The sequence below is a fragment of the Capra hircus genome, chromosome 2, assembly GCF_001704415.2.
Source record: "Capra hircus breed San Clemente chromosome 2, ASM170441v1, whole genome shotgun sequence".
Classification (NCBI taxonomy): Eukaryota; Metazoa; Chordata; class Mammalia; order Artiodactyla; family Bovidae; genus Capra; species Capra hircus.
In genome coordinates, this window is record NC_030809.1 from 84,040,949 (window position 1) to 84,068,823 (window position 27,875).

Here is a 27,875-nt window from a genome sequence, read left to right on the forward strand (position 1 = left end):
GGTCTTTTTCCTGGGAGAGAGAACAAGATTACAGGGTGATTAGTGTCTGTGCAGGAAGTCTCTTTTCCAAGAATTCTGCAAATGTGTCCGGACCGAGGCAGAAGGGAGTCTGCGAACGGCTGGAAGATCAACACACCTCAGTCTCATGGAACGAGGGTTAGGAAGATGCGTTTTTCATCTCTTAATTTGGCGTTCTAATGCATGCTTCTGGGTGCAATACAGTTAATAAACAAGAAGAAACTCCAAAGCTACTAAAGGAAAAGAATCTCAGGAAGCTTTTAATTGCTAATTGCCTCATTAAAAACTCTGAAATATGTTCTACTGCACAAGAAATTTCTCGTGCATCAGCACGTAGTATTCAGGTAATTCTTTTCTGTACATTTTAAAAAACAACGACCTGTATAAAAATGATCAAGATGGCATCATCGCTGACTTTGCCATATACACCCTCTGCTTGTTACAGCATAAATGATTGCTTTGGAAATGGGCTTTACAGCTCAAACAGGAGCAAACTGCCAAGTCAGGCAGGAGCAGGAATAGAGGAAAGATGATGTTAAGAATGTCTTATCAGCCATATGCTTCTAAGAATACAAATTAGAGAAGAAATCATTTGAAAACACAAAGCAGAAAGATAGATGTCATGCAGGCTGAACTAACCCAAACAGTGTTTTCCCTCTAAAGTTTTCCATGAGATGTCAGCCACTTGTTGAGTGTTAAAATACTCTTCAGCTAGAGAATGCTGTATTTCCTTTGGCATTCAAGGCAGTGTCTAACCAGTGTTTGGAACTTGAAACTGGTGCCAAGCCTAAACACATCTGGTTGATTCCAGGCCACAAATAGCACTGGAATGCCTTCAACACCTTCCATAGCTGCCATACTTAAAAGTTTATTTCCAAAATAGAACTGACAAAAAAAATTTATCAGACTGATGCTCCAGAATTAAAGTCAGAAATGTGTCATGAAGAGCAGTATGTATCATCATAACATACATGGAGTTATGTGCTTATATTTCCTAATACAAATTCGCATTTCAGCAAATCGAAAACCAGCATGAGTAGATTCAATACCATTTTCATTTGCTAAGTGACATTCAGATTAGGAATCCATTCTACACACTTCACGTATTCAAGTATATGGTGATATATAATCTCAATTAGTAATCAAATATCTTTAATAATGTTATTGAATGCCTCTGGGGCATGTTACTATTTAGAAAATGCTGTTGGCTGCTCTATGTTAGTTCATTAATGATCTTTATCTTACTGTAACATCCAGGATAAATTAAGTGATAAGATGTGGTAAACCACAGTATTAGAGTAGGAAGAAGTTATTTACCTGTAAGAGGAAAAATTAGAAAGTATTGGAAATAAAGAAGATTCTAGTAATCTGTTTCAAGGCAGCTAGTAGTCTGAAGAAAAAAAAGTGTAATTCAAACCACACAAGAACTTAACTTTTGGAAAAGATGTATTGAATGAGGTAAAGTAGATAACAGAGAAGAAAATGTCAATGGAGTGCCAAGAGTTTGGAAAGTGAGTGTGCTTCTTCATTTGACAAGACCACCGGGTGGGAAGGTAATTTAACAGGAAGCAGAAGTGCATTTGGGAAAAAGACAGAGGTTTTGCCTTCCAGAAAACCTCAAGTTGCTATATATGAATTTGATCTCTCTTGTGTGTATTTTACTTGGACCTTTAAAAAAATGCTATTAGGAGCTAGGATAAGATGATTCTGACAGTGGTAATTCATTCACAGAGCCAGGGTGGTGCAGAGTTAGATAGGGAAGATGGATTCTAGAGTTTGACTGCCCAGGTTCAAATCCATCTTTTAAGACGTGCTGTGTAGCCTCAAGCATGTTAACCTCTCCCTCTGAGGATTAGGGTCCTTGTTGGTAACAGGGAAATCATTTGGGGACCTAACTTGTAGACTGGGCACAAAGAGTGAAGGAGACAATGTAGGTAAAGCGTTTAGTTCAAGGACTGCACATAGTAAGCACTCAATGAATGTTCGATATTTTTATTTGTATTTATTAGTACACATTCAGTAATTTCCCAAGTTGTAAGCAAGATGCATGTATCAGGAGCAAAGTACATGGAAGAAATGAATCTGAATGGAGAGAAGAGAAATTGCAGATAAAAACTAAAAACTTTCTTGGTTCTTTAGTTGCTACAGTGCACGTGGGCAGAACTGTCCTGCAACCTCTCTTAATGTCTCAGAAGTTCAAGGGCACAGAAATGTTGACTGGTTAGTTTACTACATGGATCAGCTGTGTGAATAATTGTGAACAAACACCACAGTCGATATAGCTGTCTCTTTTCCAAAGGAACAAAACACAGAGCAATGTCCTAAACGAGCATTCTCAAGGACAAGTTCAAGGCCTGTTAGATATGCTTTAGGGATGCCCACTGAACTGAAGTCTTTAAGATACAGATTTGATGTGTGCTCATTCTTAGTCACTTTAGTTGTGTCTGACTCTTTGCGACCCTGTGGATGGTAGCCTGCCAGCCTTCTCTGAACATGGGATTTTCCCAGCTGGTATACTCGAGTGGGCTGCCACTCTCTCCTCCAGGGGATCTTCCTGACCCAGGGATCAAACCCAGGTCACCTGTGTCTCCTGCATTGCAGGCGAGTTCTTTATCACTGAGGCACCGGCGTAGCCCATAGATATTTGATAGTTACAGGTGGTTGATTTTAAGGGAGTCCTTTTGATCATAAATAATATGCTTATATTAAAATACGTTAATTCTACATTATGAACCAACAACCTAAGAGAATAAAATGTTCAGCTATTCTGTCATGCCAAAGATAGAATTTGAGAGCAGGAGTTTTAGAACTGTACTAAATATTCTACTAATCTCCAGAAATTTCACTTGTAAGCATTTAATACATTCAGTTTAAATAGGAACTAACTTTGCCATTTATCTCTTTTTAAATTGCTTGATTAGTTTACCTGATTCAAATCAAGATGTCCTGGAATTAAGTTTCCACATGAACAAAATTCAGAAAAAAACATCCAAACTGATACTGAGTAAGTAAAAACTTTTACAGGGTAAGTTTTTTTTTTTCTCTAATATCAAGTCTCATGATTCACCTGACAGAATAACTGAAATTAATAAATGAAAGGTCTGTGGTATGAAGAAGATTACCATGTAACTGAAAAACAAAATTGACTGGGTAACTTGAAACTTTAACTTCACTCAAAAATAGAAACATTTTTTTATTACTTTTCTAAATAAAGTGGGTTTAAGAGCACCTACCTTTCTCAACAGAGAAAGTACTCAATAGATGTCAGATTTAAATTTTAGTGGAATTTAAGTGAATTCTTTTTTTTTTTTAATAAGTGAATTCTTACAGTGCTTAACAAGAGTTTCAGATTTTTTATTTCTCAATCCTTGTTTGTGACAATTAATTCTATTGAAATCAACATTTATGTATCATTTTCTTCCTCTGTCCCAGTCCCAAATCCCAGGAAAAGCAAGCAAGCAATGAGCCATTGGTAAGGAGAATTAAGGATTATTATTTTTGGTGTCTGCTTAGGAAATAAACAGGCCAAGGTAAAAGAGCACAGCATCTTGAAAATAAGTAGCTCATAACTTCCTTCTTAATTTAAACTATGTTATATGTTAAACTGTAGACAGATATAACAAATACAGTTTATCAATGACACATTCATAATCAACACATAATCAAATGACCATTCAATTTCATTTCCCAACCTTAGAATCAATCAACCCAAAGATTGTTCTCACTTATACTTTTCTTTTTAACACATTCTCAAAGTATTACTAGTCCTTAATATAAACAAATAAAAGGCTTGTGGGGCCCAGTTAGGAAGGAAAGTGAGCTGAATTTCCACATTTATCATAGTGAGAGAAAATTCATGAAGAACTTCACTTTGATGGAACCTAATACACTGACAGTAGAAAATGTCACGAGATGTTTGGTCAAGAGACCAAAAAAGTTAACACAGTGGAAACGTGACAATCTGAGAAGCCAACAGGAGGATAATTAATCACAAGTTTAGAGAAATCATTGGATGGTTAGCATCTTGTTGCTAGGCAATGTTTCTAGGCAGCTGATTTTCTCACATCTTAAAGGACCAGAACATTTTTTTAGTATAGTATATTTTTCAAATTGATCATGCATATTTGTGTTTGTCAACTTTGGTGTCTCTCAACTATCTATACACCTTGGAGTTTATGGACTAATTTGTAAGAAATAAAGGTATTGCCTGGATGTAAATATGTATAACAGCCCTCACTAAAATAGAAGTTTTGCACTCACCATGTAGTAAATGATAGAGTTTGCATATGTTCATATAATAAAACCAATCAGAAAGGGAAAAATGCCTTCAATGATGTGCTTATTGTAGCTGAATAATGAAATACAAAATATATTTGAGGTTGATTAAGATATTAAAGTAAATTTAGGTATAAAAATATATTTAATCTATAATACATAAATAGGACTTGGTACTAAAGAAAATATCTATTGATATATATCATAAAAGACAAATGTAAGAAAACTGTGACATTTCAAACATTGAATTATGTCACACAAGTATAAAAACCATTGGGATTTGCTATTCAAATTAGGTTGCTTTTAAAGTATCACTAGTAGAACTTTCAAAATAATAGCAATTAGCATCAGACAATTGAAGAAAAAGAAAACTGGGTTGGTTGAAATAAGAGCACTGTTATGTATCAACCTTGTTCTTTTCACAAACACCCTCAGTGTTTAATGTTGCAAAACTCACCCAACTTTTCCACAGCCTCGGGTGACTGTGGTCACTTGTACTGCCTCTGTCACATGCCCAGTGAAGAATAAGGCAAGGTGACAGTACAAATGCTTCCCAAGGACGGTTTTCAATCACTAAAAAGGGTACTATGGATTTAGATGGTCAAAACGTGACAGGAAGTATTCACATTCCCTTGTCTTTGTTTTTCTTTTTTGCGTGTTCATCACTTTTCCCCCCAAAGCATTTACGTTAGGTTGTTTTCCTCTATATTTTTAAAATGTTTGATACTAGACATCTTGGTTTAAAATGAGAACCTTCCTATGATTTCCATCCATCAGTATTTTGGTTGCAATCCTACATTCTTTCTTTTCCCACCTAGGCCCAGTGCAGCATACCACATTTCTCCTGGAGAGAAGCTGGAGATGGATTAAGAACAGGGACAGCAGAGCTATGTTTTGGTTGAGGGTGGGAGGGGGAAGGAGGGAGGGAACACAGATATGGCTCCAGCACATAGCAGATCAGATCTTGGATTTCGGGAACTAATACTGCTTCTTCTTATGGCCCTTGGCTTTCTTTTGAAAAATTAAGCCATTCTCTCTCTACTTATAGGGAAAAATCAGGCTATCTTGTCAACCCTGTTTAATTCTTCCTAAAGAGGAATGCATGAATTGGAGAGAAATAATCTACATTTAGAAAGTTGTATTTTAGTCTTCCAAATATCAGTAATTTCAGTAGCTCATTTGGCCTATTATTCACTTATGCCTTTTCTTTCACAGTACTAACATTTTTAGTTTATTCAAAATATGGCCAATTTGTAAAAACCAAACTGAATACCAACTCCCCCCACCCCACCCCATCATGGCTTACTTGATGTTTCGATGATGAAACAAATACAGCATTGACTGAATTTTTTATTGTTCAATTTTTCCACATATAGGTTCATCACAGCTTAAGAATTTGAAGATATTTTCTGTAGCTGGCTTGTGTCATGTCATTTCATTGCCCTGGCCATTTAAATACATCTTTGACAGGATTTGTGAATTTGGTGTACAGACTAACTTGAAAAATATAAGACAAGCAGGCTCATAAACACATGAATGATCCAATAAACAGGCAACAAAAAAGTCCTACTGAGCTAGGCAAAAGCATTATTTCTTCCTTGTTGAAGGTATCAGCATATGCTACATCTTATGTTGCACAAGTGTACTCATTAAATATTATGAAATGTACAGCAGGCCGGGAAGCTCTAACTAGCTAGTCAAAGTCACTCATACCTGTGTGTTCGTATTTATGTCGCAGAAGGGAACTGCTTTTCTGGAATGTCTTGTCACATAAGTCACATGCATACATGCCGCTCTCTGTCTTCTTGATCTTCTTTCGAGACAGACAGGAGTCGGAGTCTGTCATGTCATCCAGGCCTGACATGTAGTCTGGTGCTCCATCAAGCAATTCTCCCTGTGATATAATCACATAGTTCAACACAGTCGCTTCTCTTTGCGTTTATCACAAACAACTTTGCATCGGCTGACATTTGGAGAATCTCAGAAGTGCTCTCTGTGAATCCATCTAGTTCTTAGAAACTGTTACTTTCCATAAACAATATATGACGGTTCACATCTCAGCAAAAATATAAACCTTCTCTGCCCTAGGTGGTAGAGCTTGTTGTTTTTGAAGGATAGAAAATGGTCAACTCTGAAGGTGAGAGAAACATAAACTTCCCCATATTCCCTAATTTTTTTTCTATCAGGAAATATCTGTGAGTGAGAATTAAATATCAGAATTTGTGTATTTTCCAGTGTGCTTAACTTTAGAAATGATCTGTAGCTGCAGAAACCCCATTTTAATTGAATTTTATATTTAGGTACAAAATGTTATTATTATGCAATCTATTTAAATGTATGTCTACCAACTAAAGGCCTCGAGCTATATTTTTATATTTAATTTTCTAATTTGAAATAGGGAATATTAATAACACTTTTTATCAATGTTCTATCTATGTTAAAACAGCCTTCAGCATTGAGCAATAATGAATGTGGATCAGTAAATTATTAAATTTCTTGATATTTATTTTGTCTTGATCCAAAGGAGTGCAAACTTGCATGATAACATACATTTCCATTTGCTAGCCCACAGTTCACTTTTCTTAGACTACGTTTGCACTAATTAATATGAGAAGATTAAATAGGCTTAAATACATTTACAAAGAGGGCAGATGTACTGTAAATTGGAATACTGGAACAGCTGTTACAGAGGTGCACACTGCTACTTATGCTCCTATTCTGTAAACATGGATTTTATTCCATGATGTTAAAACATACCTGCTTTTATATTTGAAAAACCATAAATTATTCACTAGCTTGAAAACTACAAAGGAAGTCATGTGGAATGTACAAAATATTTTTAAAAATACTCTTCCAAATAAACTATTCTCTATGAAACCAAGGGCACATCAAATTTACATAAGTATTATTGCAAATTGTGAGCATCCCTAAAAGTATGTGACTGTCATAAATGTTAACGTTTAGCTTCTATGTAAGTCCTACAAAATACTCATGAAGTGAAGTGAAAGTCAGTCAGTCATATCTGACTTTTTGCGACCCCATGATCTGTACAGTATATGGAATTCTCCAGGCCAGAATACTCGGATGGGTAGCCTTTCCCTTCTCCAGGGGATCTTCCCAACCCAGGGATTGAACTGAGGTCTCCTGCACTGCAGGCAGATTCTTTACCATCTGAGCTATCAGAGAAACCCCCCAAATACTCATATTAGCATATAATTCTGAAAGCAGATGGATCGATCTAAATAAACCTTAATGATAAATATTAGGTTCTTTCTCTTTTCTTAAGGCACAATTGCTTGATAGCAAAGGGTCCCATTGTTTCTCCATTTATTTGTCTAGCCCACTCAGTTTTAGCTTCAAGTTCAAACCCATTCTTCTATTTCTGCTGAGAACACAGCATTAGATTTTTTTCCACTAAGATTTTTTCCTACATACACATAAGTGATATAATTTTTACCTTCTCTCTTCCGATTAAAAAAAAATGTCTCATTACCTGAAATCCTGGTTTCCGCTGGTACTTTCTCCTTTGCTGCATGTCAGCAAAAGTAGCTGCTCCAGTTGGGTAAGTATAGGCCATGTGTGGTAGGAAGCTCATCTGATCCAGTCCTGGGTATGGTCGCAGTCCAGGGATACTAGTCTGGACTGGTGGCATGAAAGTGGCAGGGGGAAAAGCGCTTTGTGGAGGAAGAGCTGTGTAGAGAGGTTTGGCACTAAAGGGGTTCATGCCGAACACTGGGTTAGCACTTTTGCTGTCCAGATTATTTGAATTTGAAAACTCCTTCTTGATAAAAGTCAAGTTCAGAGGCTCATCTGAGTTTTCAGATGATGAAGAAACACTGTTGTGGTCTAAATTTATGCTGCCAACTTTCGTTTTGTTCTTTGTGGCTATAATACTTTTGGGTTCTTTCATTTGTTTTGGTAATGACAGGTCCAAAGGCTCAGCCTGGAGCTCCTCAGATGAGAAGCTGTTTGGAGTGTAAGAACTACTGTGGGAGTTTTTAGAAGATGTGGAGGAAAGATTTAAGGGAGAAGGAGTATTACTCCTTGAGTGGTCCAATTTTTCAACTGGTTTAATATTGGTAAAATGGGAAGGTTTTGTTAGCCTGAGAGGAGGGTCACAATTCGTAACACTGTTGTGGAGTTCTGCTATAGATGGTGATGTTATGGAGTCCATGGGTTTTACGGGAGACCTGGGTAATAAAGAGTCTTTTGTGGGAGGGTTACTGTTGGGAGCTAACGGCTTGGAGTTCCTTTCCAGTGATGGTGACCTGGAATTTGAGTACTGGTAGACTTTTCGTTGCTCAAACCATTCCTTCACAAATTCCTGAGGAAGGCCCACAGCAATGGAAATTTTCAGCAGTTCATCAGAGTTGGGCTCCATGTTCATAGCATAATATGCTTTAAGTACAGACATGTGGTCCTTGTATGGGTTGATGGGGCTTGTCATTCCTTTCTCAGAAAGTACAGATGACAAGAGGAGGGCTTTATTATCAACAAAAACTCCAGCTTTGTTGGGGACTATGTTTTCATGGGGTTGCAGGACTGCCTTGATCTCTTCATTCATCTTACAAAGGTAACGTTCATGCTGATGCAAAGGAATGGGGCCAGGAAAACTTTCTTTACAAAACTGGCAGGAGAATGGAGTGGATATGTTGTGGTTCTCAATCATTTTGTCATCGGTGACCAAATCTATTAAAGTACGTAGCTTCTCTTTCTTTATATTACTGATCTGTCTCCTTGAGTCAGTAGTCAAGCTCTGGAGGCAAGCTTTGGCTTCATTGACTTTTTCTAACGTGTAGTCAATAATACTTTTAGTGGCACCATTATGACTCACTACTGGAAGACCTACAGGTGGAATATTAGGAGAAGTAACTCCTTGTTCCTCAGGTTGAGAGCATGGATCCTTCATGTGATAACCTTTCAACTTGGAAATTTCTTCAGCCTTGCAGTCCATTTTTTGTCTGGAAACTGTGTTGTCCACAATCTGTAGAACCTTTTGTACCTCGCTTAAATTGCTATTCATTGTGGGAAATCCAAGTAAAGGGGCTTCCATCCCTACACCTAAGTGCTGCATTGGACTCTGAGCAGACGGATGAACTCCTAAAGGGCTGGTGGCTCCAAGTGCACCATTCATAAAAGGACTAGTGCCACTAAACCCATGTGTGGCCATAAGAACTTTATAGTCATTGAAGTCTAGTGGTTCTGTTTTAATTTTAAGTAAGCCTGTCTGTTCAGACATACTAAGTGGTTTTCCATTCTCCAATTTGTTTCTTAACTGGGTAATGGCCGAATTAGTAGGAGAAGAAGAAACAGAATTAGGAGAAGAACCTGTCTTGATATTGTTTCTCATTCGGCCATTTACAGAGATTAAGCCAATACATTTCTTGCTGCTGATGTGTGAACTGTAGGAACCAGAATGGGAGAAACGTTTCTTGCAGTTGGGGCACTCGTACGGTTTTTCACCTAAAATGACAATTAAAATTAATGTTACTTTTGTTTTTTTCTTTTTGATGGGGCAACAATTGCAATCATCTACCCAGGCAAGAATCTGTGCAATCAAAGGAAAGGAACACAATGGGGCACCTCTACATTCTAGGTGCTTAGATTAGAATTATGTGGCTATAACTGTTTCTGGGCTTTATCTACCCTGGGAGGACATAATTCAAGATGTTAGCAGTGGAAGGTGAGGGCTATCTATGCCTTTTTCAGCCAAGATCCAAAATCTTGTCTTGCCATCGGCAGCCTCCTATTTAAACAGAGTGTTAGATTAATGTGTGGTCAATAGCACAATAAAGATGTCACAGTATTTAAAGGGAAGTGTAGCCATGGCTTTAATCAACTCTGTGAAGATTCCATTGATTCTACCAATCCAACTAGTCCTTTGAATAGCATCCAATTTGGTAATAAAATGCTTGGCAGAGCTATCAAAATAGTTATAAAGAAGAAATCTCAGTGGTAAGATGTTGTTCTAAAAATACAGCTTTCAGGAATCAAGGAACACTTATCATACAAAAGCTCTTATCCAAAATTCTTCCACATTCTTCTTTCAAGTTTGGGTATCAAAAAATGAATATCCTTCAGAATTTGCCAGCTGAGTTTCTTCAGGTCAAAAACATTTTAAAGGACAAAAAGGAGCCTCTAGATTTCACAAGAAGGCAAAACACGTGCAGTTTTCAAGAAGTATAAGCACTGCTCCTCTTATTAGTAGTGCTATTGGTGGTGCTGTAAGGCTCACAAGGACAAAGCAGGCACACAAAGCTTATGACATGAATGTGTAGCTCTAAAAAACTACAAACAGGATTGTGTACATTTTATACAGTCTTTAGAAATGTTCCTAATGAAACAAAATGCAAAAACAAGCACCAGCTCCTCTACTACTCACCACTGTGGATTCGCAGGTGTTCCTTCAGATGGTGTTTATATTTGAAGGCCTTGCCACACTCTGTGCATTTGAACTTGCGATTACCTGCTCCTTGGGTCAGCATTTGGTGCTATAAAAGGAGAAAGACTGACATCAGTTTTGTGCAGGAGGAACAAAGGAAATTTGTTACAAATATTTTTAAAAGGCCTCTATTTTCAGACAGGCCAAAAGGTTTGAGTGCATGTTTATTTATTTGCCCAGTCTTTCAGAGTTGCAATAAAAGTGATAATGTTGGCAATAAAATTGGAACAAATAAAAAAAAAGTGCTTTCACATGCGCATCCAACACTTGCTTTAGAATTATCTCTGTAGTCTCTTTTCCAAAATGTTTCTTTGAGCCGTTGGAGATGAGAAAGCATAATTGCAAAGATGTTTGTGGCTCTCTGTGTTTACTGCAGATTCTAAAATCTGAAGATTCCCTGTTGGTACGCAATGATTTTGTCAAGGAAAAAAATAAATATTATACTCAAAATCCTAGTCTCCCCAAAGAACTCCCCACACAAATAACTCATTTTCTCTTTTCTGTATTGAGGTAAAAGCATATCTTATGCTGAAGCAATACTAATTTTAAAGAAGAAAGAAAAAAATCTTACATAAATTAAAAAAACCCTTGATTATAAATATTTTATTACATGATAAGCATGTTTAAATACCTCATTTTCAGTGCTGGTAGCAAATATAAACCCTGTTTTTCCTGAGATGTTGCATGTAAGATTTGATTCATTATCAAAAGTAAGAGACAACATCTTGGGCTAGAACTGCTTGAGCAGTTTTATCACAGGCCAGTAGGAAAGACTTCAACGACCTGTCATTTTCCTTTTTAGTAGTCTGCTAGGGAGTAGGGACGAAAAAGAAAAAAAGTTTGCTGAAAAGACAAGTTAAAAGCGGCAAAGATATAATCAAACACAGCTGACCTTTTTGAACAAGGGAAAAAAAGCACTGTGACTTAGAATTCTGGAAAAAAAAAAAAGAAAGAAAGAAATACAGTCATCCACTCTGGATGTTCAAGGTAGGAGGCCAGCCTTTTTCAAGCGGCAATGACACAAAAGCCTTTTGCAAAACAGACAGTACAGAAACGGTATGACAACTGCTAGGGTGTGCTGAGTCTTCCCACATTCCTAGTGAGACAGATGGTGTTACATGGGACACAGGGAGGTTTGTTCAAACAGCAGCAACCTTCAAAGATCAAGCGGAGCCCAGCCCGCCGAGCGCCATTGAGGGACCAGCGCTCATATGTTGCTGAGTTGCATAAACAAACAGCAACAGCTGCTTTGTCTCCCCCCACAGCCCTCAGAGGACTACTATAAACTTTAGTTGTGCCACTGTTAATATGATACAATCATTTTAATTTACTAATTGTAAATGCCATGAGCAAATGAGGGGACTTTTCAACACCAAAGCTACCATTCATAATGCGCCAGCACAATCACACGTCTGCATGTGAAATTTAAAGCAGTTATGCTAGATAAATATCTAGGCACCTTTTTTTTTTTCCTGGAGTTTTTGTGCATATAAGCAAGGGGAGAGAAACTGTTACATAAGTGTAACTATGTAAGCGCGGTTTTTACAACTGAACTTGGAAAAACATGCAGGTGACAAGTTCAATGAGATATAAATGAAATGATTTACATGAGCCTTTTCTTAAAATAATGAAATTCCATAATCCAGTATCATTGCCATTGCTTCTGTTTCCTTATTCTCATTTTCCTTATTCAAAGAAAATAAAGCCCGTAATAATTTTAGAGAATATCTTGTTCAATAATTTTAAAAACAGATACGGTGTCAAGGTTTATACAGGGTGATTCCAGAACTGTAGGACCAGATATTGAAACTTATGGCACATCAATTTTGTTACCATCCAAACACCTCATAATATCAATCTGCAGTGAACTCTCCCAAGAAGACATAAAAAGCAGTTTTGCTAAAACATTTAAGGGACACTGTGAATCAAACCTATTCAATCATTTTAAGGATTTAAGAAGCTATACTGTTGAAGATAGAGTCTTTATTTTGAACACAAGTAATCCAAAAGGCAGAGTAATTTTAACATTTAGCAATAAATATGAATATCAAGAAAGGATCATTTTTATTACATATACACATTTGAGTATTAATACAGCTTATTTTATATAAGCATGCATATGTATTATGTGCTTTTTGATTTTCCTTAAAACACTTAATTAGATTTCATAAACTAGTAGCAGCTTGTAAAAATAGCCTAAATAATTGAAGATGTTATGTGACCAATGGAAAGAATACACACTTATTTTACTATGACTTAGATTTTACATTAAAAAAAAAAACTAAGTAAAACTAGGTGAAAAATGGAATTAAAATTGCTGAGATGTTTAATAATGTATAATTAAAATGCTACAATTTCATTCACTTTTTGTGGAACATAAAAATGAAACTAAAGTCAAGTTAAAGTGCAAATAAAATTTCTAAATTAGAAATTAACACACTCATTCGATCGTGAACATAAGACTATTAAATCATATTAGAAGAGACCATCAAAAAATCATTTAGACCTCAATTAAAGCTATTACCATTAAAAGATCTGCATCTTCAAAATGCCATGAAAAATTAATAATGATTGCCAATCAAAGCAATATCGTTTCTCTAAGGGGTTATTATAGAAAGAAATCACTTAAAACCAACCCCCCACCTGATCTGTCCCTGGCTTGTGCGTCACCATATGCCGCTCGAGCTGGGTGCGGTAGGCAAACGTGTAGCTACACAGAGGGCAGGAAAAGTTCTCCTCATTCTTCTCGTGGCGGTACTTGATGTGCTCCTTCAGTGATGTCAAGCGCTTGTAGCCCCGGTCGCAGTAGGGGCAGGTCAGCAGTTGGGCAAAAGCATCTGGAGTTCCAGGTGGCAGGTCTGTAGCAGAGAGACGAGAGGGAGAGAAGCAGGCCAAAAGGTCAGTAAATCAATGGCAGCTAATGGGCTGACTGCCCGGGATGGTATGACAGGAATCACTGCAATCTGCTCCACGAGGGTGCCATCAGCGCACGCGGCCTCCGTGCACGCCAGTCCCCTTGCACACCCAGGACAGACTTGTCGGCATCAGCTCACACTGCGCTGGAAAATTAATTAATTACTGGAGCATTTGGGGGGGAAATTTAAACAGCTGATAAATGAGGAAATTCTCTTTAGGTGACTGACAGTTCGTAGGAAACCTTTAGTCACAGATGACTCAGGGATTCACGGGGTGAAGGAGCTTTTCGGGTACCCGTACAGAAGAACAAAAGGTGAGGGTCAGAATCTCTAAACTTTTTTTCCCCCTCAAAAGTGAAATATTTCGGAAAGATAGGAATCCATGTAGATATTTTTATCTCTTAGAAATAGGCTCTAATTGTTCTTGTTCTTTATTGGATGTACAGATGACACAAATTTGCTGACAAAAAAATTTCACAATACCCTAAAATTACAGTTCTAATCTTTGCTCATGAAATTCCATGCCTCTGCAGCTGTTCTTCAAATTTTAAGGTAAACACCCAGGCATGTAGTGCATTTGTAATTGTAACAGCTGCAGAGGTCAGCGTCGTGGCTAAAAATGAATTACAGCCTCACCATTTTCTTCCTGCCCATTGGCCTCTGGCGTGCCAAGGCGAGACAGCTCCTCGGGGGCTTCTGGGTAAATGATGGCTGTGTCACTGCGCTGAAGGTACTCTTCGATGCTGACTGCATGACCATCGCGTTCCTCCAGTTTTCTTTTGGCAAAGTATTCCTCAAAGTCTGATGTGCAATTTGCATTCTTAACTGAAATGGTAAAGAGGAGAAGAAATGTCTTTTCAGGGCCTTCTTCCCAGGAGCCTCCGTCTGCCTACATCACCGTAAGACACATGGACTTGCAGAAAGACTGCAAATACCTAGTTTATTTGCAGGAAGTGTTGCTGATGACCACTTATTGATCGAATGGTTATTCTCCTAATATATGTAAAAAAAAGGAGGACACTTTGCTCTAAGTTAAATAGGCATATTTTATTTTCCTCTTCCTGGATGACTAGTCTGTGTGCTTTGCAAAGAATGAAAGAAATTTTAAAATGTTTTTCAGGGAAAATGAAAAAAAGAACTATATGCTAAGATCCATAAACATGGGAGATAATATGAGCTCAAAGCTACTTTAATAATCTCTATAAAACTTTCTTTTTTTAAAGAAAGGTGTATTTAATTTTTTATAGTCCACTAAACTTAATGTTCCTAACCATGTATATATTCTGTTGCTAAATGTAAGCTTTTAACCCTCCACTCTCTGAACATCACAGACCACCAGGACTACACAGTTCAAGAGAGATGCAGAAGGATGGATATTCTTGGAGAGATAATAATGAGCCTTCGTTAAAAAAACATTCAAGGAATGTTGGAGTTTATCTTTTCTTAAAATTTCAATGTTTAGCTCAATATTTTAAAGCTGCTGAAAATAACATTAAGCTCACACTGATAGAAATAAAAAGTAACAGATCGAGTTAAGAAACTGGCTATCTTGCAATGTGATTTTGATATGACTTTTAACTTTTATGACTCTGTTTCCATGACATGAATAACAAGTGTAAAGCAATGTTAGCAATTTGTGTCCCAAGACTGTACATTGGAAACTACTAGCTATGTTTTTGGAGAAGGCAATGGCACCCCACTCCAGTACTCTTGCCTGGAAAATCCCATGGACGGAGGAGCCTGGTAGGCTGCAATCCATGGGGTCGCTAGGAGTTGGACACGACTAAGCAACTTCACTTCCACTTTTCACTTTCATGCATTGGAGAAGGAAATGGCAACCCACTCCAGTGTTCTTGCCTGGAGAATCCCAGGGACGGGGGAGCCTGGTGGGCTGCCGTCTCTAGGGTTACACAGAGTCGGACATGACTAAAGCGACTTAGCAGCAGCAGCAGAAGCAGCTATGTTTTTAAAATAAGTTGTGGCTTAAATATCCTAAGTAAAAACTTTTATGCATAAGTCAGTGTTGGGAAAGTGGGTGCCACATTGTGGCTACCAGAAGTAAGTGAAAAATAATCCTTTGCTAGTACAATCCAGGGTGGGGCTATACTTTCATAGTTTTTGAGGACAGTAAACCTTGATCTCACTACATTCTTCATCTCACCTTCTCTGTCATAAAAGATACTATAGTATTGATATTTGTCATCCTAATTCTCCCTGGCAATTTGTGGCAGGGTGATGTTCAAGCAAGCCAGTCAATTTTTATTTTTGGCTTTTACTGTTATGAACATTTATGAGAAGACTAGAAAGTGGAACCTTCCATTAATCAATAAATATTTACTGAATGCCTGGTATGTGATAGGCATCATGTTTTGGTTTGATTAGCAAAAAACAGATCCAGCCTCATTCTTCAGGAAGCCATGAAAATGATCAAGACAACTGATATTGTCTCAAAAATAGATATAATATTACAAACTCAAATAAGTGTTATGAAAGAAAGTTACACGGTGGTATTACAGAAGTAACAGGGGGCTTGACAGGGACCTGATGGAGTCTGATGATCAGGAAAGCCTTAACTGATCATGAAGCACGAAGTTAACTGACTTTAGAAGCTAGCGTAGAACAGTGGTGACTGGAAAGAACATGGAGCATTTCAGAATCTGAAAGGACATTGCTGGAGTATGGAGAAAAAGAGGGAGCTTGATGTAAGGGTAAAGAGGAAGGTAGGGACCAAACCCTGCAGTGTGTGCTAGTCCTGTTAAGGATCTGGATTTTCTTCTGAGAGAAGCAGGAAGCCACTGAAAGATATCAAGCAGGAAAGATGCTGGGGTGAAATTATCGGTTATCTGCATTTTCAAATGACAACCCTGGTTATAGTATGATACGGACTACAGGAAGAGGAAAGTAGACCCTGGGAAACCAGTTAGGAGTCTCTTACCATTGATTGGGCAAAAGATAAAGGTTAAAAAAAAAATGGTGAGGGAGATTATAGGAAGTGGTTGGATTAGATTTGGGGAAAGCTTGGATGTGCCAAAGAGGGAATGGTGAAGATCCCCACCCCTCTTAGGTTTAGGCTTTTCAAATTTGATAGATGGTTAAGTGACATCAGCAATGCAGGAAGCACAGGCATTTTAAAAAGATTTGAAACTATGAATGAATACATTGGATCAAATAAAAGGAAACTGGGAGCATTGCACTTTGTAGCCTATTAAACTAAGTGCTAACAATCTGAATACTGTGATCTCAAACGTTTCTCTTTTGCCACTCTAGCTTCTGTTAATTTTAACAAGAGCAATGGTCTAATTCCAGGACCTGTATTTCCTTCAAATAGAGGTTTGGAAAGTATAATAGTAGATTAAGATTTTGTATCTTGAAATTTTGCTTAAATCTTCTCTTAGTATCTTCAGTCTTAACATCTTTTCTAAGTAGAATGGACATTGATTAAGATCACTTTCCCTCTGATCTATTCATGCTGCCATGGATGTTTTCCAAAGGATACTTGGTGATGACTGGGATGGTATTATTTAACTTGCACCGTTAAGTCACTAGGGAGGTATGAAGGAAATGCCAGCTTGCACAAACTATTTATTCATTGTTTTGGATCATCAAAATAACTTCAGATCTATCAAAAGTCACCTTTTGTTTTTTAAGTGCGAGAAAAGATAAAGGGGACAATATGTGTGGATACAAAATGAACCTTTTTTGAACAACTTAACTGATTTGATCAGGGATTGACTTCTTTATTAGCACCATGGCAGTAGAAAGTAAGGTGGTAGTAATTTTCTAAACTCAGATCTAGTTAAACATTGACAAATGTTTAAGACATGATTTATTTTAATTTTTCAAGAACATTGTCCCACTTGAAGATCCTTAGTGTAACCTAGCAAACATAGATAGATATACATTTAATATCACCCTAATTTTATCCTGATATTTCAGCAAGTATTTGAATTATCTGGCTATCTTTGCATGAATTTTTATTTGCATATGAATGTTTCCATCAGAAATGTAATCAAATGCAAATTCAATTGGATTTGCATTAATAGCCTTTCGGCTCAAAAGAGAGGAAAATTCTGATTTTTCTGGATAGGCAAACTAAACTGCATCTAGAAACACTACTGGTATTTGGAGAGGCAATTCATTTGGTAAATCAAATCTGGCCATACTAGATTTCTATGTGAAGTGTGACAGGGACAAAAGATATCAAATCATGTGCTCCTGTTAAGGATCATCTTTGATCATCTTTGTAGCCTGAGAATCAAATATATTGCCTAGAAATTAGTAGGCACTCAAGAATCATTTATGGAATGAATCTGGAATAAATTATGTCCTTAACACTAATCTTGGTGCAGAAGTCTTCTAAAAAAAGTTAGGTGTAGGAACTTAGACCTACTATTCAAGTAATTGTAGAACAATTATGCGATAAACTGTGTAGTCGTGATCATAAGTACTTGCAAGAATTTGACAGGGCTCAGGGGGGTATTCAAAAAGGGTTTTGTGAAGAAAGCCAATCATTTAAATCTATCTGCTCTATCAGGATTTTTCTTCATGTGGTACAGATAAGCTATTCGTTATATATCTCAATATTTAGAGTCACTTAAGTGGGTTAGAGTCTAGCCTTCTATGAACTAGGTATAACCATCATGGATGTAATGTGATTTTCCCTAATCTTACTGTGGATACTAGTAACATATGGTTACTAGTATATGGTTTCTCCACTCAGTACCACAACATTCTCCTTTGCTTGGGATGGTTGCCCACTGTCCCTACTGCTAAGATATATGGTACTCAAGGCAGCTGCCATGTTGTTGCATGATCCTGCTTCCTTAGATCCACTGGATTAATCTGCACCTGAAGTGAAGTGATCTTAGCTCTCCATCCTCTAGGTCAAACCATTGATTGGTCCAGTGGTAGTCAAGAATCCCACTGAGTTTCAGTCAATCCCTTTCCCATGATTTTAGGACTTGTTTCCAAAGAGAGCACCAAGGCAGATTTATATTTTCCAAGCAATTACAACTATATGATGTAGAATGAAAGAATTGATAAATCTCATGTAAAATAAGAAAATTTATGACGAGACAAAATGAAGCGGATACCTAAAGAAAAGCAGAGACAAGATGACAAACTGTGACGGCAGTTTTCTAGCCACACTTATTCCGGAGGTCAGTCGGCACCTGTATCCTCCCAGTGAGCAAAAAAATTCCCTCTTCTACTTTAGGCTATGTTGTGTTTCAGTCCCCTAGACTCCAAAACACCCTGATTGTTACCATTCTAGAATAAATGATGGAATTAAATTTTGGATACTGTCAAAATTGTTGGGAAAGAAAATGTTTTGATTTTATTTGGAAGTCTGCATTTTTGCTTTCTACAAAGATTTTGTAATACTGTATAGCAGAATCAAGAGATGAGGTAGAAAATTTGCTAGAAAGTTATAAAATTCCTCACTGCATTTTTCTAGTCTAAAATCAACCTCATTTTCCTTTCTGTTTTTCTATAATCCTCTTCACTCCTCAATCTCCTTGGAAGAACTGCCAAAACACACTGAAAAAGGATATTTGCATGGTATTTATGATCAAGCCATAGCAAAAATTCACAAGAAACCTCAAGTAATTTCTTCCTATACCTCTCCAGAGATTTTGCATTTAGTCCTAAAATTTACCCTGATGTCTTGCAAATATCTCAGCCTTCCCTAAGGTCTGGTAAACTTTCCTCTGTCCAAAAAAAGAACTTCATTAATTAAAAATGTTTCCTCATAGCCAAATGTGTTTTAATATTGTTAGGGTAACTTTCTAAGTCCCTTTAAGTCAGAAAAGCTCAAATTTCTTGTAAATATGTTGGTCACTCTTAGTAATGTTGTTAATTAATAATACTTTCATAAAAACCCTATGTCTATCTTAGATATTAATATTTTTGATAGATGATAAATACCAACATGGACTGACTTTTCAAATTACTGTCTAAAAACAAGCAATTAACCTCTTGAAATTAAATCTCTAAACAAAAAGATATTTATTGGTCTCTTTAATAAATCATTCAACTCCTGTTCCCCTCATAAATATTTCTTAAAGATTCTTAATACTCTTTTTAAAGTATTTCTTTTCCTAAAATTATTTTTATTAGTCTTATTTTATTTTTTATAGCCATACCCCACGGCATGTGGAATCTTAGTTCCCTGACCAGGGACTGAACCTGTGCCCCTTGCATTGGAAGCATAGTCTTAACCACTGGAGCACCAGAGAACTCCTAAGATTCTTAATATGCTTACAAGCGGTTAACTTATAATGAGACCTGGATACTTGTTCCATCTCCTTTTTCTGTTTCTTTCTGTTTACTTTTATTCTCTCACCAGGTACTTTCTGTCTTTGTTACAAGCATGTGTTCAGGTAGGAAGACAGGAGCTCTACTAACGCTGGTCTATAACCCAGCATGATTTCACATTCATTAAGAAATTGAAGAAATATATTTGAATATTATGCTAAGCCATTTTAATAACTATCAAAATGAATGAATAATTCTTTTGGAAAAGAAAATTCTTTGGGGGGTCTAGAAGAGCTGAAGCAAGTACCTATTAAAAAAACTGAGTAGAATCAGTCATCCATCCCTTTGTTTAGTAACTGTTTATTGAGTGCCTACTAGTACCAGAGCGTGTGTATAGGGATAGAACACAGTGATGGTGACTGAGAACTGCTTTTCTACTCTGTGATTCTCCTTTTTAGAGACAAGTACATACAGTGAGTGTGATTCTGCAATACACAGATATAAATACATAAATGTGTATCCGAGGAAAACAAATACAAACATACACACTTCCTTAGTATAAAACAGAAATTACGTATTTATAATATCTGCTTTTACTCACTTCAAATGTCAAGGCAAAGGGACCTGAATCTAGATAACTATATCTGTCACCTTTTTGAAAAATAAGCTCTCTTTAAACAACATTTTGAATGGTAGGAAAACACAGAAAATTATTTTGATTTAGTCATTTGTATTGAATTTTTTAGTTTAAAGAAAGCCCATATTCACATTTGTTGAATATAAATTCTCATGGCTACTTTGTTTAAAGTTGACTAATTAATGTAGGATACATATTTTATCATTAAAAATGGATGCATGACTTTCTGCAGAAGGCTTCCAGAATGCACACTGGCACCAAATATCTACAAGCAACCTTGAGGAAGATGATGTTATTCTCATTATATAGCCACACAGGCTGCCCAACAGAGCCTCCAGCTGCTACAGAGGTGTGTGTAAAGCCAGAAAAGTCTTGTCAAAAGTGACAAAGCTTTCTTCTCTTCTTGCGAATTAGTACAGTGTCTGGACCGGTCTCTCCATGCCTGCTCTGACATGGCTTTCTCCTGCCAACACATGTTCAGATGCCAATGAGTGTTCCCCATGTATAAGAGCTTCAGGAGAGAAATTTCCAAGGGGATGGGACTCTGTAGTATTCTGCAGAATCAAATACCTCCCCCAACAGCAGGAAGCAGCCCAACTGGGGACAGTGTCTAATTTTAAAGTGAGGTGTTTTTTGTTCTTTTTTCTTACTTAGGGGATCATGAATATCCAGATTTAGAGACTACAAATCCTTTAGTAGTTTTGGTGGCTATGTATTCGTATGAAGACCACTCCTTTAAAACAAAAATCCCCAAGTTAGATAATATGTGTTTATTTTTCATATACCTGTGAAATCTAAAATTTTGGAATTGCTTTATTACCGAAAAGACTCAAACTATTTTATTACATTTTGGACAGGTTTATGAAGGATGGTATTTTTGCCCAGTAAGTCAGTGCTCTTCCATATGCTTTCAGTAGAGACACTTAAGGATGTTCCAGCACAGTGGTTTCAAAATGTGGTCCCCAGGTCGGCAGCATCAGTATCACTTGGGAACTTGTTCAAAATGTAAATTCTTGGGGTCCACCCCCAGACAGACAGGAATCAGCCATCTGTGTTTTAATAAGCCCTTCTGGGGATTCTGATACACGCCTAGTTTAAGAATTATTACTCTAGGAATTCAGTTCTCTGCCTCCCCTGGTTAAGTAAGGTATTCAGTAACATGGTTTGGGAAACAACACAGAATTAATTCTATGTCAAGGAGCCTTTCTGCCAATCTCAATCTGAGCTCATGCCCTCCTTCTACAGAATATCATCTGCATGTCTCAATTGTTGAATTTTTCCCATACATGATAATCTTTCCTTTACATGCCCACGAGCTAATAGAGGCACAGAGGGTCTTATTCACCTTTGTATCCCAATGCCTGGGTTTCCCAGGTGGTGCAGTGGTAAAGAATCTGTCTGCCAATGCAGGAGGTGCAAGAGATTGTTGGGTCAGGAAGATCCCCTGGAGTAGGAAATGGCAACCTGCTCCAGTATTCTTGCTTGGAAAATTTCATGGACAGAGGAGCTTGGTGGGGTCGCAGAGTCAGACACAACTGAGCACGTGTGGATGCATTCTAGCGCGGGGGACAGTGCCAGGCACACAGCTAATACTCAGTAATTGAAAGACTGCTGCTGCTGCTGCTGCTAAGTCATTTCAGTCGGGTCCGACTCTGTGTGACCCCATAGACGGCAGCCCACCAGGCTCCCCCGTCCCTGGGATTCTCCAGGCAAGAATACTGGAGAGGGTTCCCATTTCCTTCTCCAATGCATGAAAGTGGAAAGTGAAAGTGAAATCGCTCAGTCGTGTCTGACTCCTAGTGACCCCATGGACTGCAGCCCACCAGGCTCCTCTGTCCATGGGATTTGCCAGGCAAGAACACTGGAGTGGGTTGCCATTGCCTTCCCCGAATTGAAAGATTAGACCCTGTTTAAAATAATTAACTTACTCATTTTGACTCAGCTACTTATGTTTTTTAATCTCAATATCTTCATCTATAAAATGAGCCAGTATATGCTTTCTAGGGAATCCTCAAAGTTTCAGAATTGCATCATTTCAATTAATTCTTTGCCCTAATCAATTTGCTTTTTATTCACTGCCTAGGCTTAGAGAGTTTTATCTGTATTGTTTTCAATTGCAAACTCAAAGGAACACAGTTCTGATGGAGGACCCACATACACAGATTAAGGAAACATATTTTGGAGGTGCCTGGAAACCACAGACAACATCACAAATGAAACAGTGCTTATTAAATAGTGCTGAATGAAGGAGGCACTCAAGAAGCTTGGGATATCTGTTCTTTCTTGTGGGGACTCTTGCTGTGAAGTGGAGATAGATGCTCCTAATCGCAAACAAAGCTTATAAAAGCGCAGCATTCATTCACCAGGAAGTGACAGGTTCTTCCTGATGTACACAGGTTACAGCCTGAAAATGACCCTTCTGTCTAACCTGCCAAGTGCTATTTCTCTTTTTCTTGCCTCAGAATCTATGTCTTCCTCAGCTTTCTTTTAAAAACTCATTGTATGAAATTAACTAGAAAAAAATTTTTAATGATAATTTGCATGACAGATCTGACTAGAGGATGAAATTCTCCCAACCTATAAAACTGTGACCATTATTATACACAAGAAGAAGATGACATGCTTTAGAACAGCAGGACTCTCTCCTTGTTAAGTATTTAGGTAAATGAATTGTCTGATAAACTGGTAAATTCACTGTTACACAGTTGGTTAACACTATACATTCCACTCAACTCTGGCCAAGAACTATTTAACCCAAGTGAAAGTGAAAGCCACTCAGTCATGTCCCATTCTTTGCGAGCGCATGGACATAGAGTCCATGGAATTCTCCAGGCCAGACTACTGGAGTGGATAGCCTTTCCCTTCTCCAGGTGTCCCATAAAGGGACACTCCAGGCCAGAATACTGGAGTAGGTAGCCTTTCCCTTCTCCAGGGGATCTTCCTAACCCAGAGATCAAACCCAGGTCTTCCGCATTGCGGGCGGATTCTTTACCAGCTGAGCCACAAGGGAAGCCCAAGAATACTGGAGTGGTAGCCTGTCCCTTCTCCAGTGGATCTTTCCAATCCAAGAATGGAACTGAGGTCTCCTGCATTGCAGGCAGACTTTTTTTTTTACCAACTAAGCTATCAGAGAAGCCCCCAGAAGAAACCTAGGTAATTTAAAGGTTTTAACTGAACTCCAATTAAGAGATACAAGAGGAATGGAAAGTTATAAAGCAAGAAGATAAAAAAGTACAAAAACATTCTCTTTTCTCCACTGTCTTCTATGCTAAAGATATGACACACAGAATTTATGCTGCAAGAAGCCTAACCCATTGCAGCCTGCTAACCTTATCACTCTGATTATAATTTGGGGGGCACTGGGCTTCCCTGGTGATTCAGACAGTAAAGAATCTGCCTGCAATGTGGGAGACTCCAGTTTGATCCCTGGATAGGGAAGATCCCCTGAAGAAGGGAATGGCTACCCACTCCAGTATTTTGGCCTGGGGAATTCCATGGACTGTATAGTCCATGGGACTGCAAAGAGGCGGACATGATTGAGTGGCTTTCACTTTCACTTTGCGACCCCATGGACTGCAGTCTACCAGGCTCCTCCGTCCATGGGATTTTCCAGGCAAGAGTACCGGAGTGGGTTGCCATTGCCTTCTCCGATCTTGCTCAAACAAGAGTTCAAATCTAGGTCTAGCTCTTCACCTGGGATTCAATTGCTTCTGAGATCCCTGCAAAAGATCTTATACACCTGAACAGAATTTGTGTTTCTATGCGGTACTTCAGGCAGAGAATCCCTGATCCCTCCCCTTCCCATCCTGCTCATACTCACAGATTATCTTAACGTATTTTGTGAGGTATAAGCAGGACTGGCTATATAATGTGGGGGCTCAGTGCAAAACGGCTGCTAGAGTCCTTACCACTGAGTCACCTGGGAAGCCCCAAACGGCAGCAGCAGTACAGCATCAAGCCAAGGCTGAGGCCTTTCCAAGCACAGGCCCCGGTTTGCCTGCAGGCACCACATCCAGGACCCCAGACTCGGATCTAGAATCATGAGGCAGGAGCACTGAGAACCTCCCCATCCAGCGGCAACTTGCACAGCCCATGATTTTCCTTTTTTAATTCATTCTTCCCAGTAAAATCTCATTAGAAGAAATGATAGGGTGGGTGGAGTCCAAAATTTCTAGTCTAATGCCCTCACTTAATAGATAAAAGGAAGGTATAGTGAAGCTAATGATTTGTAGAAAGTTACACATATACTTTCTAGAAGAGCTGGGTAGAGAATTCATGTGTCCTAGCTCAACCCATTACTCTTTGGACTACAGCATAATGAGTCAATATGAGAGAGAGAGAGAGAAAGAGAGACAACTCCACCTTTTTAGTTTTTACTCATGCCTGATTGGATATAATTTGAATGGGTCTTAGATGCTGAAAAGATTGCTCTGACATTATAAGTAGCTCTAAACAAAACATTATGACACCATAAAATTAATAGAGGAAGGCAATATAAATGCCAACTTCAATATAAATATGACATTTTAAACTTTTTTTTTCTCAATTTGTCTTTTCATGTCCTCCCTCTTCTGAATCCTATGCACTTTTAAGAAATTTTTATTAGAGGATAATTACTTTATAATATTGTGACGGTTTTTGCCATACATCAACATGAATCAGCCATAGGTATATATATGTCCCCTCCCTCTTGAATCCTCTCCCTTGTTTTATTTTTTGACTGAGTGACTGTATCTAAATCTACTGGGGTAGAATGGAAAAAACATCATGAAATTTCTTCAAATGTTTCACTTAAGAGACTTATTTAAAATTTCCATTTAATACTTAGGGATTGTATTTTTCTCCTTTCTATATTTCCTAATTTGAATCATGTTACAAAAGGCACTCAATTCAAAAATAACTTTATGAAACATCTTGCAAAGGAGAATTTTTATTAACTATTATGGTTTTAGTAAATAAAAAAAAATGTCTTAAGGCTTAATTTAGGACTAGAGACCAAGAATCACTTTATTCACGGTTCATTTTGCTTTCCCATTTCACATATTACTTGTTTATCCCCCCCACATGCTTAATGATGTCCTCCTACATGGGTTCTGCTTCTTCAGATTAAATGAAACTGTGTCATCTCTTGATAATATTCCATCCCTCACAAACCTTTCCAGCAGAGCCATTCTGGCTTTCATTTGTCTTAAAGCTCAGAGCAATATACGGAAGGGTCAAAATACTCCTTCATTCATACCACCATTTCAAATCAGAGTGCCTGTTTTATTAATTTGTTCATCACTTCTTTGTTTATTCATTTATGCTTTAATGTGAAAAGCAACCTGTTTATAAACCATCGAGGCTGTATAAGCACGGCACCTACTGAGAGGAAATACGGAGAAGAGCAAACTTAACCCTGACCCTCAAAAAGCCTCCAGTCTGTAACTGTAATTTTTTTGAAGTCTTAGGTCATCCATTTTCACTATCATGTCTTAGGACACAACCTATACAGTTCAAGTGAAATGACACTTATCCTATGAAAATGTTTACCCCAGGCTGTCATTACTCTCATTCTGGGGAACTTCATTACCGTGCAGAATCGCAGAACCCCAGCTGCTTGGTGCTCTGACTTTCTCTAGTCCAAGCACAGGGATGGCCCGCCACGCCTGGGTATGGCCAACCCTGGGACAATGCCATCTTTCTGAGCAAAACTTGGAACTTTCACTCTCTGACTTCAGCCTGTTGCTCCATCCCATCATTCAACTCCTCATCTCCTGAAACAGGTAGTTCATTGTGATAATCAGACCCTGACAAGTCCCTCGGGCCATTTCACCCACTCTGATTTTGCCTGCCTGGGTTCACCTTGAATTTGGAAGTCACTTCCATTCCTACCCCCAGTTCTTGTATCATTCTTGCCTTGCCAAACTAAAATCCTATGTCCATTCCCGTACTGTCAATTGATAATCTCTTTTTCTCCCTGCTTCCAAGAGTGCAACTTCTATGATGTGAATTCCATCAACTACCTAAAATTCAACCAAAGTCTCTCTACCATCATTCTCCCTTCTTGTTTTGATTTTATTGCTAGAAAAGATGTGTCTCTGCCCACAGCCAAGGCTACCATCTAAAGCTATTCCCTCACAACTCTTCTGATAAACTACTCCGTTTTTCACCTCAACTCCTTTTACATTTCAGCCTTTTCCTGTCTCTCTTTTGTACAAAGGCATGTTCAGCAAGCCTTTGTCCTGGAAAAAAACTTCCCTAAAATTTGCAGTCTCTTAAGTCACCTCCCTATTTTCATGTCTTTAGTACATACACACATATTTCTTATTTAGCTACCATTGTTTTACTCAGTTGAATATGTCATTAATGAAAGTGACTACTCACTGTATGTTTCATGACACCTAATAAAATGCTTTGCACTTTGTAGAGTCTCCCAAATTAATTACTGATTTAACAGCTGATGAGGCCATAATTATTCATTTGTAAATTTTACCTTCACATTATTGTAATTTTTGTCTTTCCTAATGGCATCATAAGATTTTGCATTTCTTAAGTATAGGATTATACCTTCTATTTCTTTTGTTTCTTTCTTGAACCTCAGTTCAAATTCTGCACACAACAAATACTATAAAAAGAATGAAGTGAAGTACTTTTGTGGTTGTTAACAAGTGACAAATATTATTTAATTATTATCTAGGATAGAAAGGAAAAAAGATATGATTTCTTTTTTTAAAATAGGTGTGTTTAATTCTGAATTTAAAATGAACTCATTATTAATCAGTGCCAATATTTTTTATATGATCTCTGATACTAGTCACTGATCAAGTGAAGGAAAAATCTTTGACAGCTTTCAACATCTTTATACACAAATATAACAAATACTACTAAATCCTCTTCTACATTCAGAAAAAGGATGCTAGATAAAGATGAATGAGATAGAAAGCTAAGCTAGTCCTTCTTAATCTTCCTATTTTAACTTCAAATGCAGCTTTAGTGCAGTGAAAAGTAATTTGTCCTACAACTTGTCTGGGTAGTTTTCCAAGATGTCAAAGGAATTTAAATGGTTATGTCTCTCAAAATCAACTGGTTAGTCCTCCCATTACAAATTTGTTAAATATTGTATTTTTGGATTCTAGAGAAGTTAATGAGGAGCCAGTGCGAAGGGAGAAAATAGTTCAGAGTACATTTATCTCTCAGTGCATAAAAGTGGGTAAGTGTGGGACTTCCCTAGTGGTTCAGTGGCTACCAGTCCCTGCTCCCAGTGCAGGAGGCCAGGGTTCAATCCCAGGTCAGGGAACTAGATCCCACGTGACACAACTAAGACTCAGTACAACCAAAGAAATAAAAAATA

At 37.8% G+C, this 27,875-nt stretch overlaps 1 protein-coding gene across 6 annotated transcripts in view; it reads right to left on the reverse strand.

Moving 5' to 3' along the window:
* The window catches only part of ZEB2 (zinc finger E-box binding homeobox 2), a 136,047-nt gene that overhangs the window by 5,512 nt on the left and 102,660 nt on the right, over positions 1-27,875 (reverse strand). For all 6 annotated transcript variants that reach the window (XM_018062536.1, XM_018062545.1, XM_018062548.1 and 3 more), the window contains exons 5-10: positions 14,287-14,475; positions 13,379-13,593; positions 10,676-10,784; positions 7,787-9,756; positions 6,007-6,187; positions 1-10 (exon numbers count right to left, since the gene is read on the reverse strand). The exon at positions 1-10 is cut by the window's left edge. In XM_018062536.1, the coding sequence (XP_017918025.1) occupies positions 1-10; positions 6,007-6,187; positions 7,787-9,756; positions 10,676-10,784; positions 13,379-13,593; positions 14,287-14,475 (2,674 nt within the window). The remainder of the gene's footprint in view (positions 11-6,006; positions 6,188-7,786; positions 9,757-10,675; positions 10,785-13,378; positions 13,594-14,286; positions 14,476-27,875) is intronic.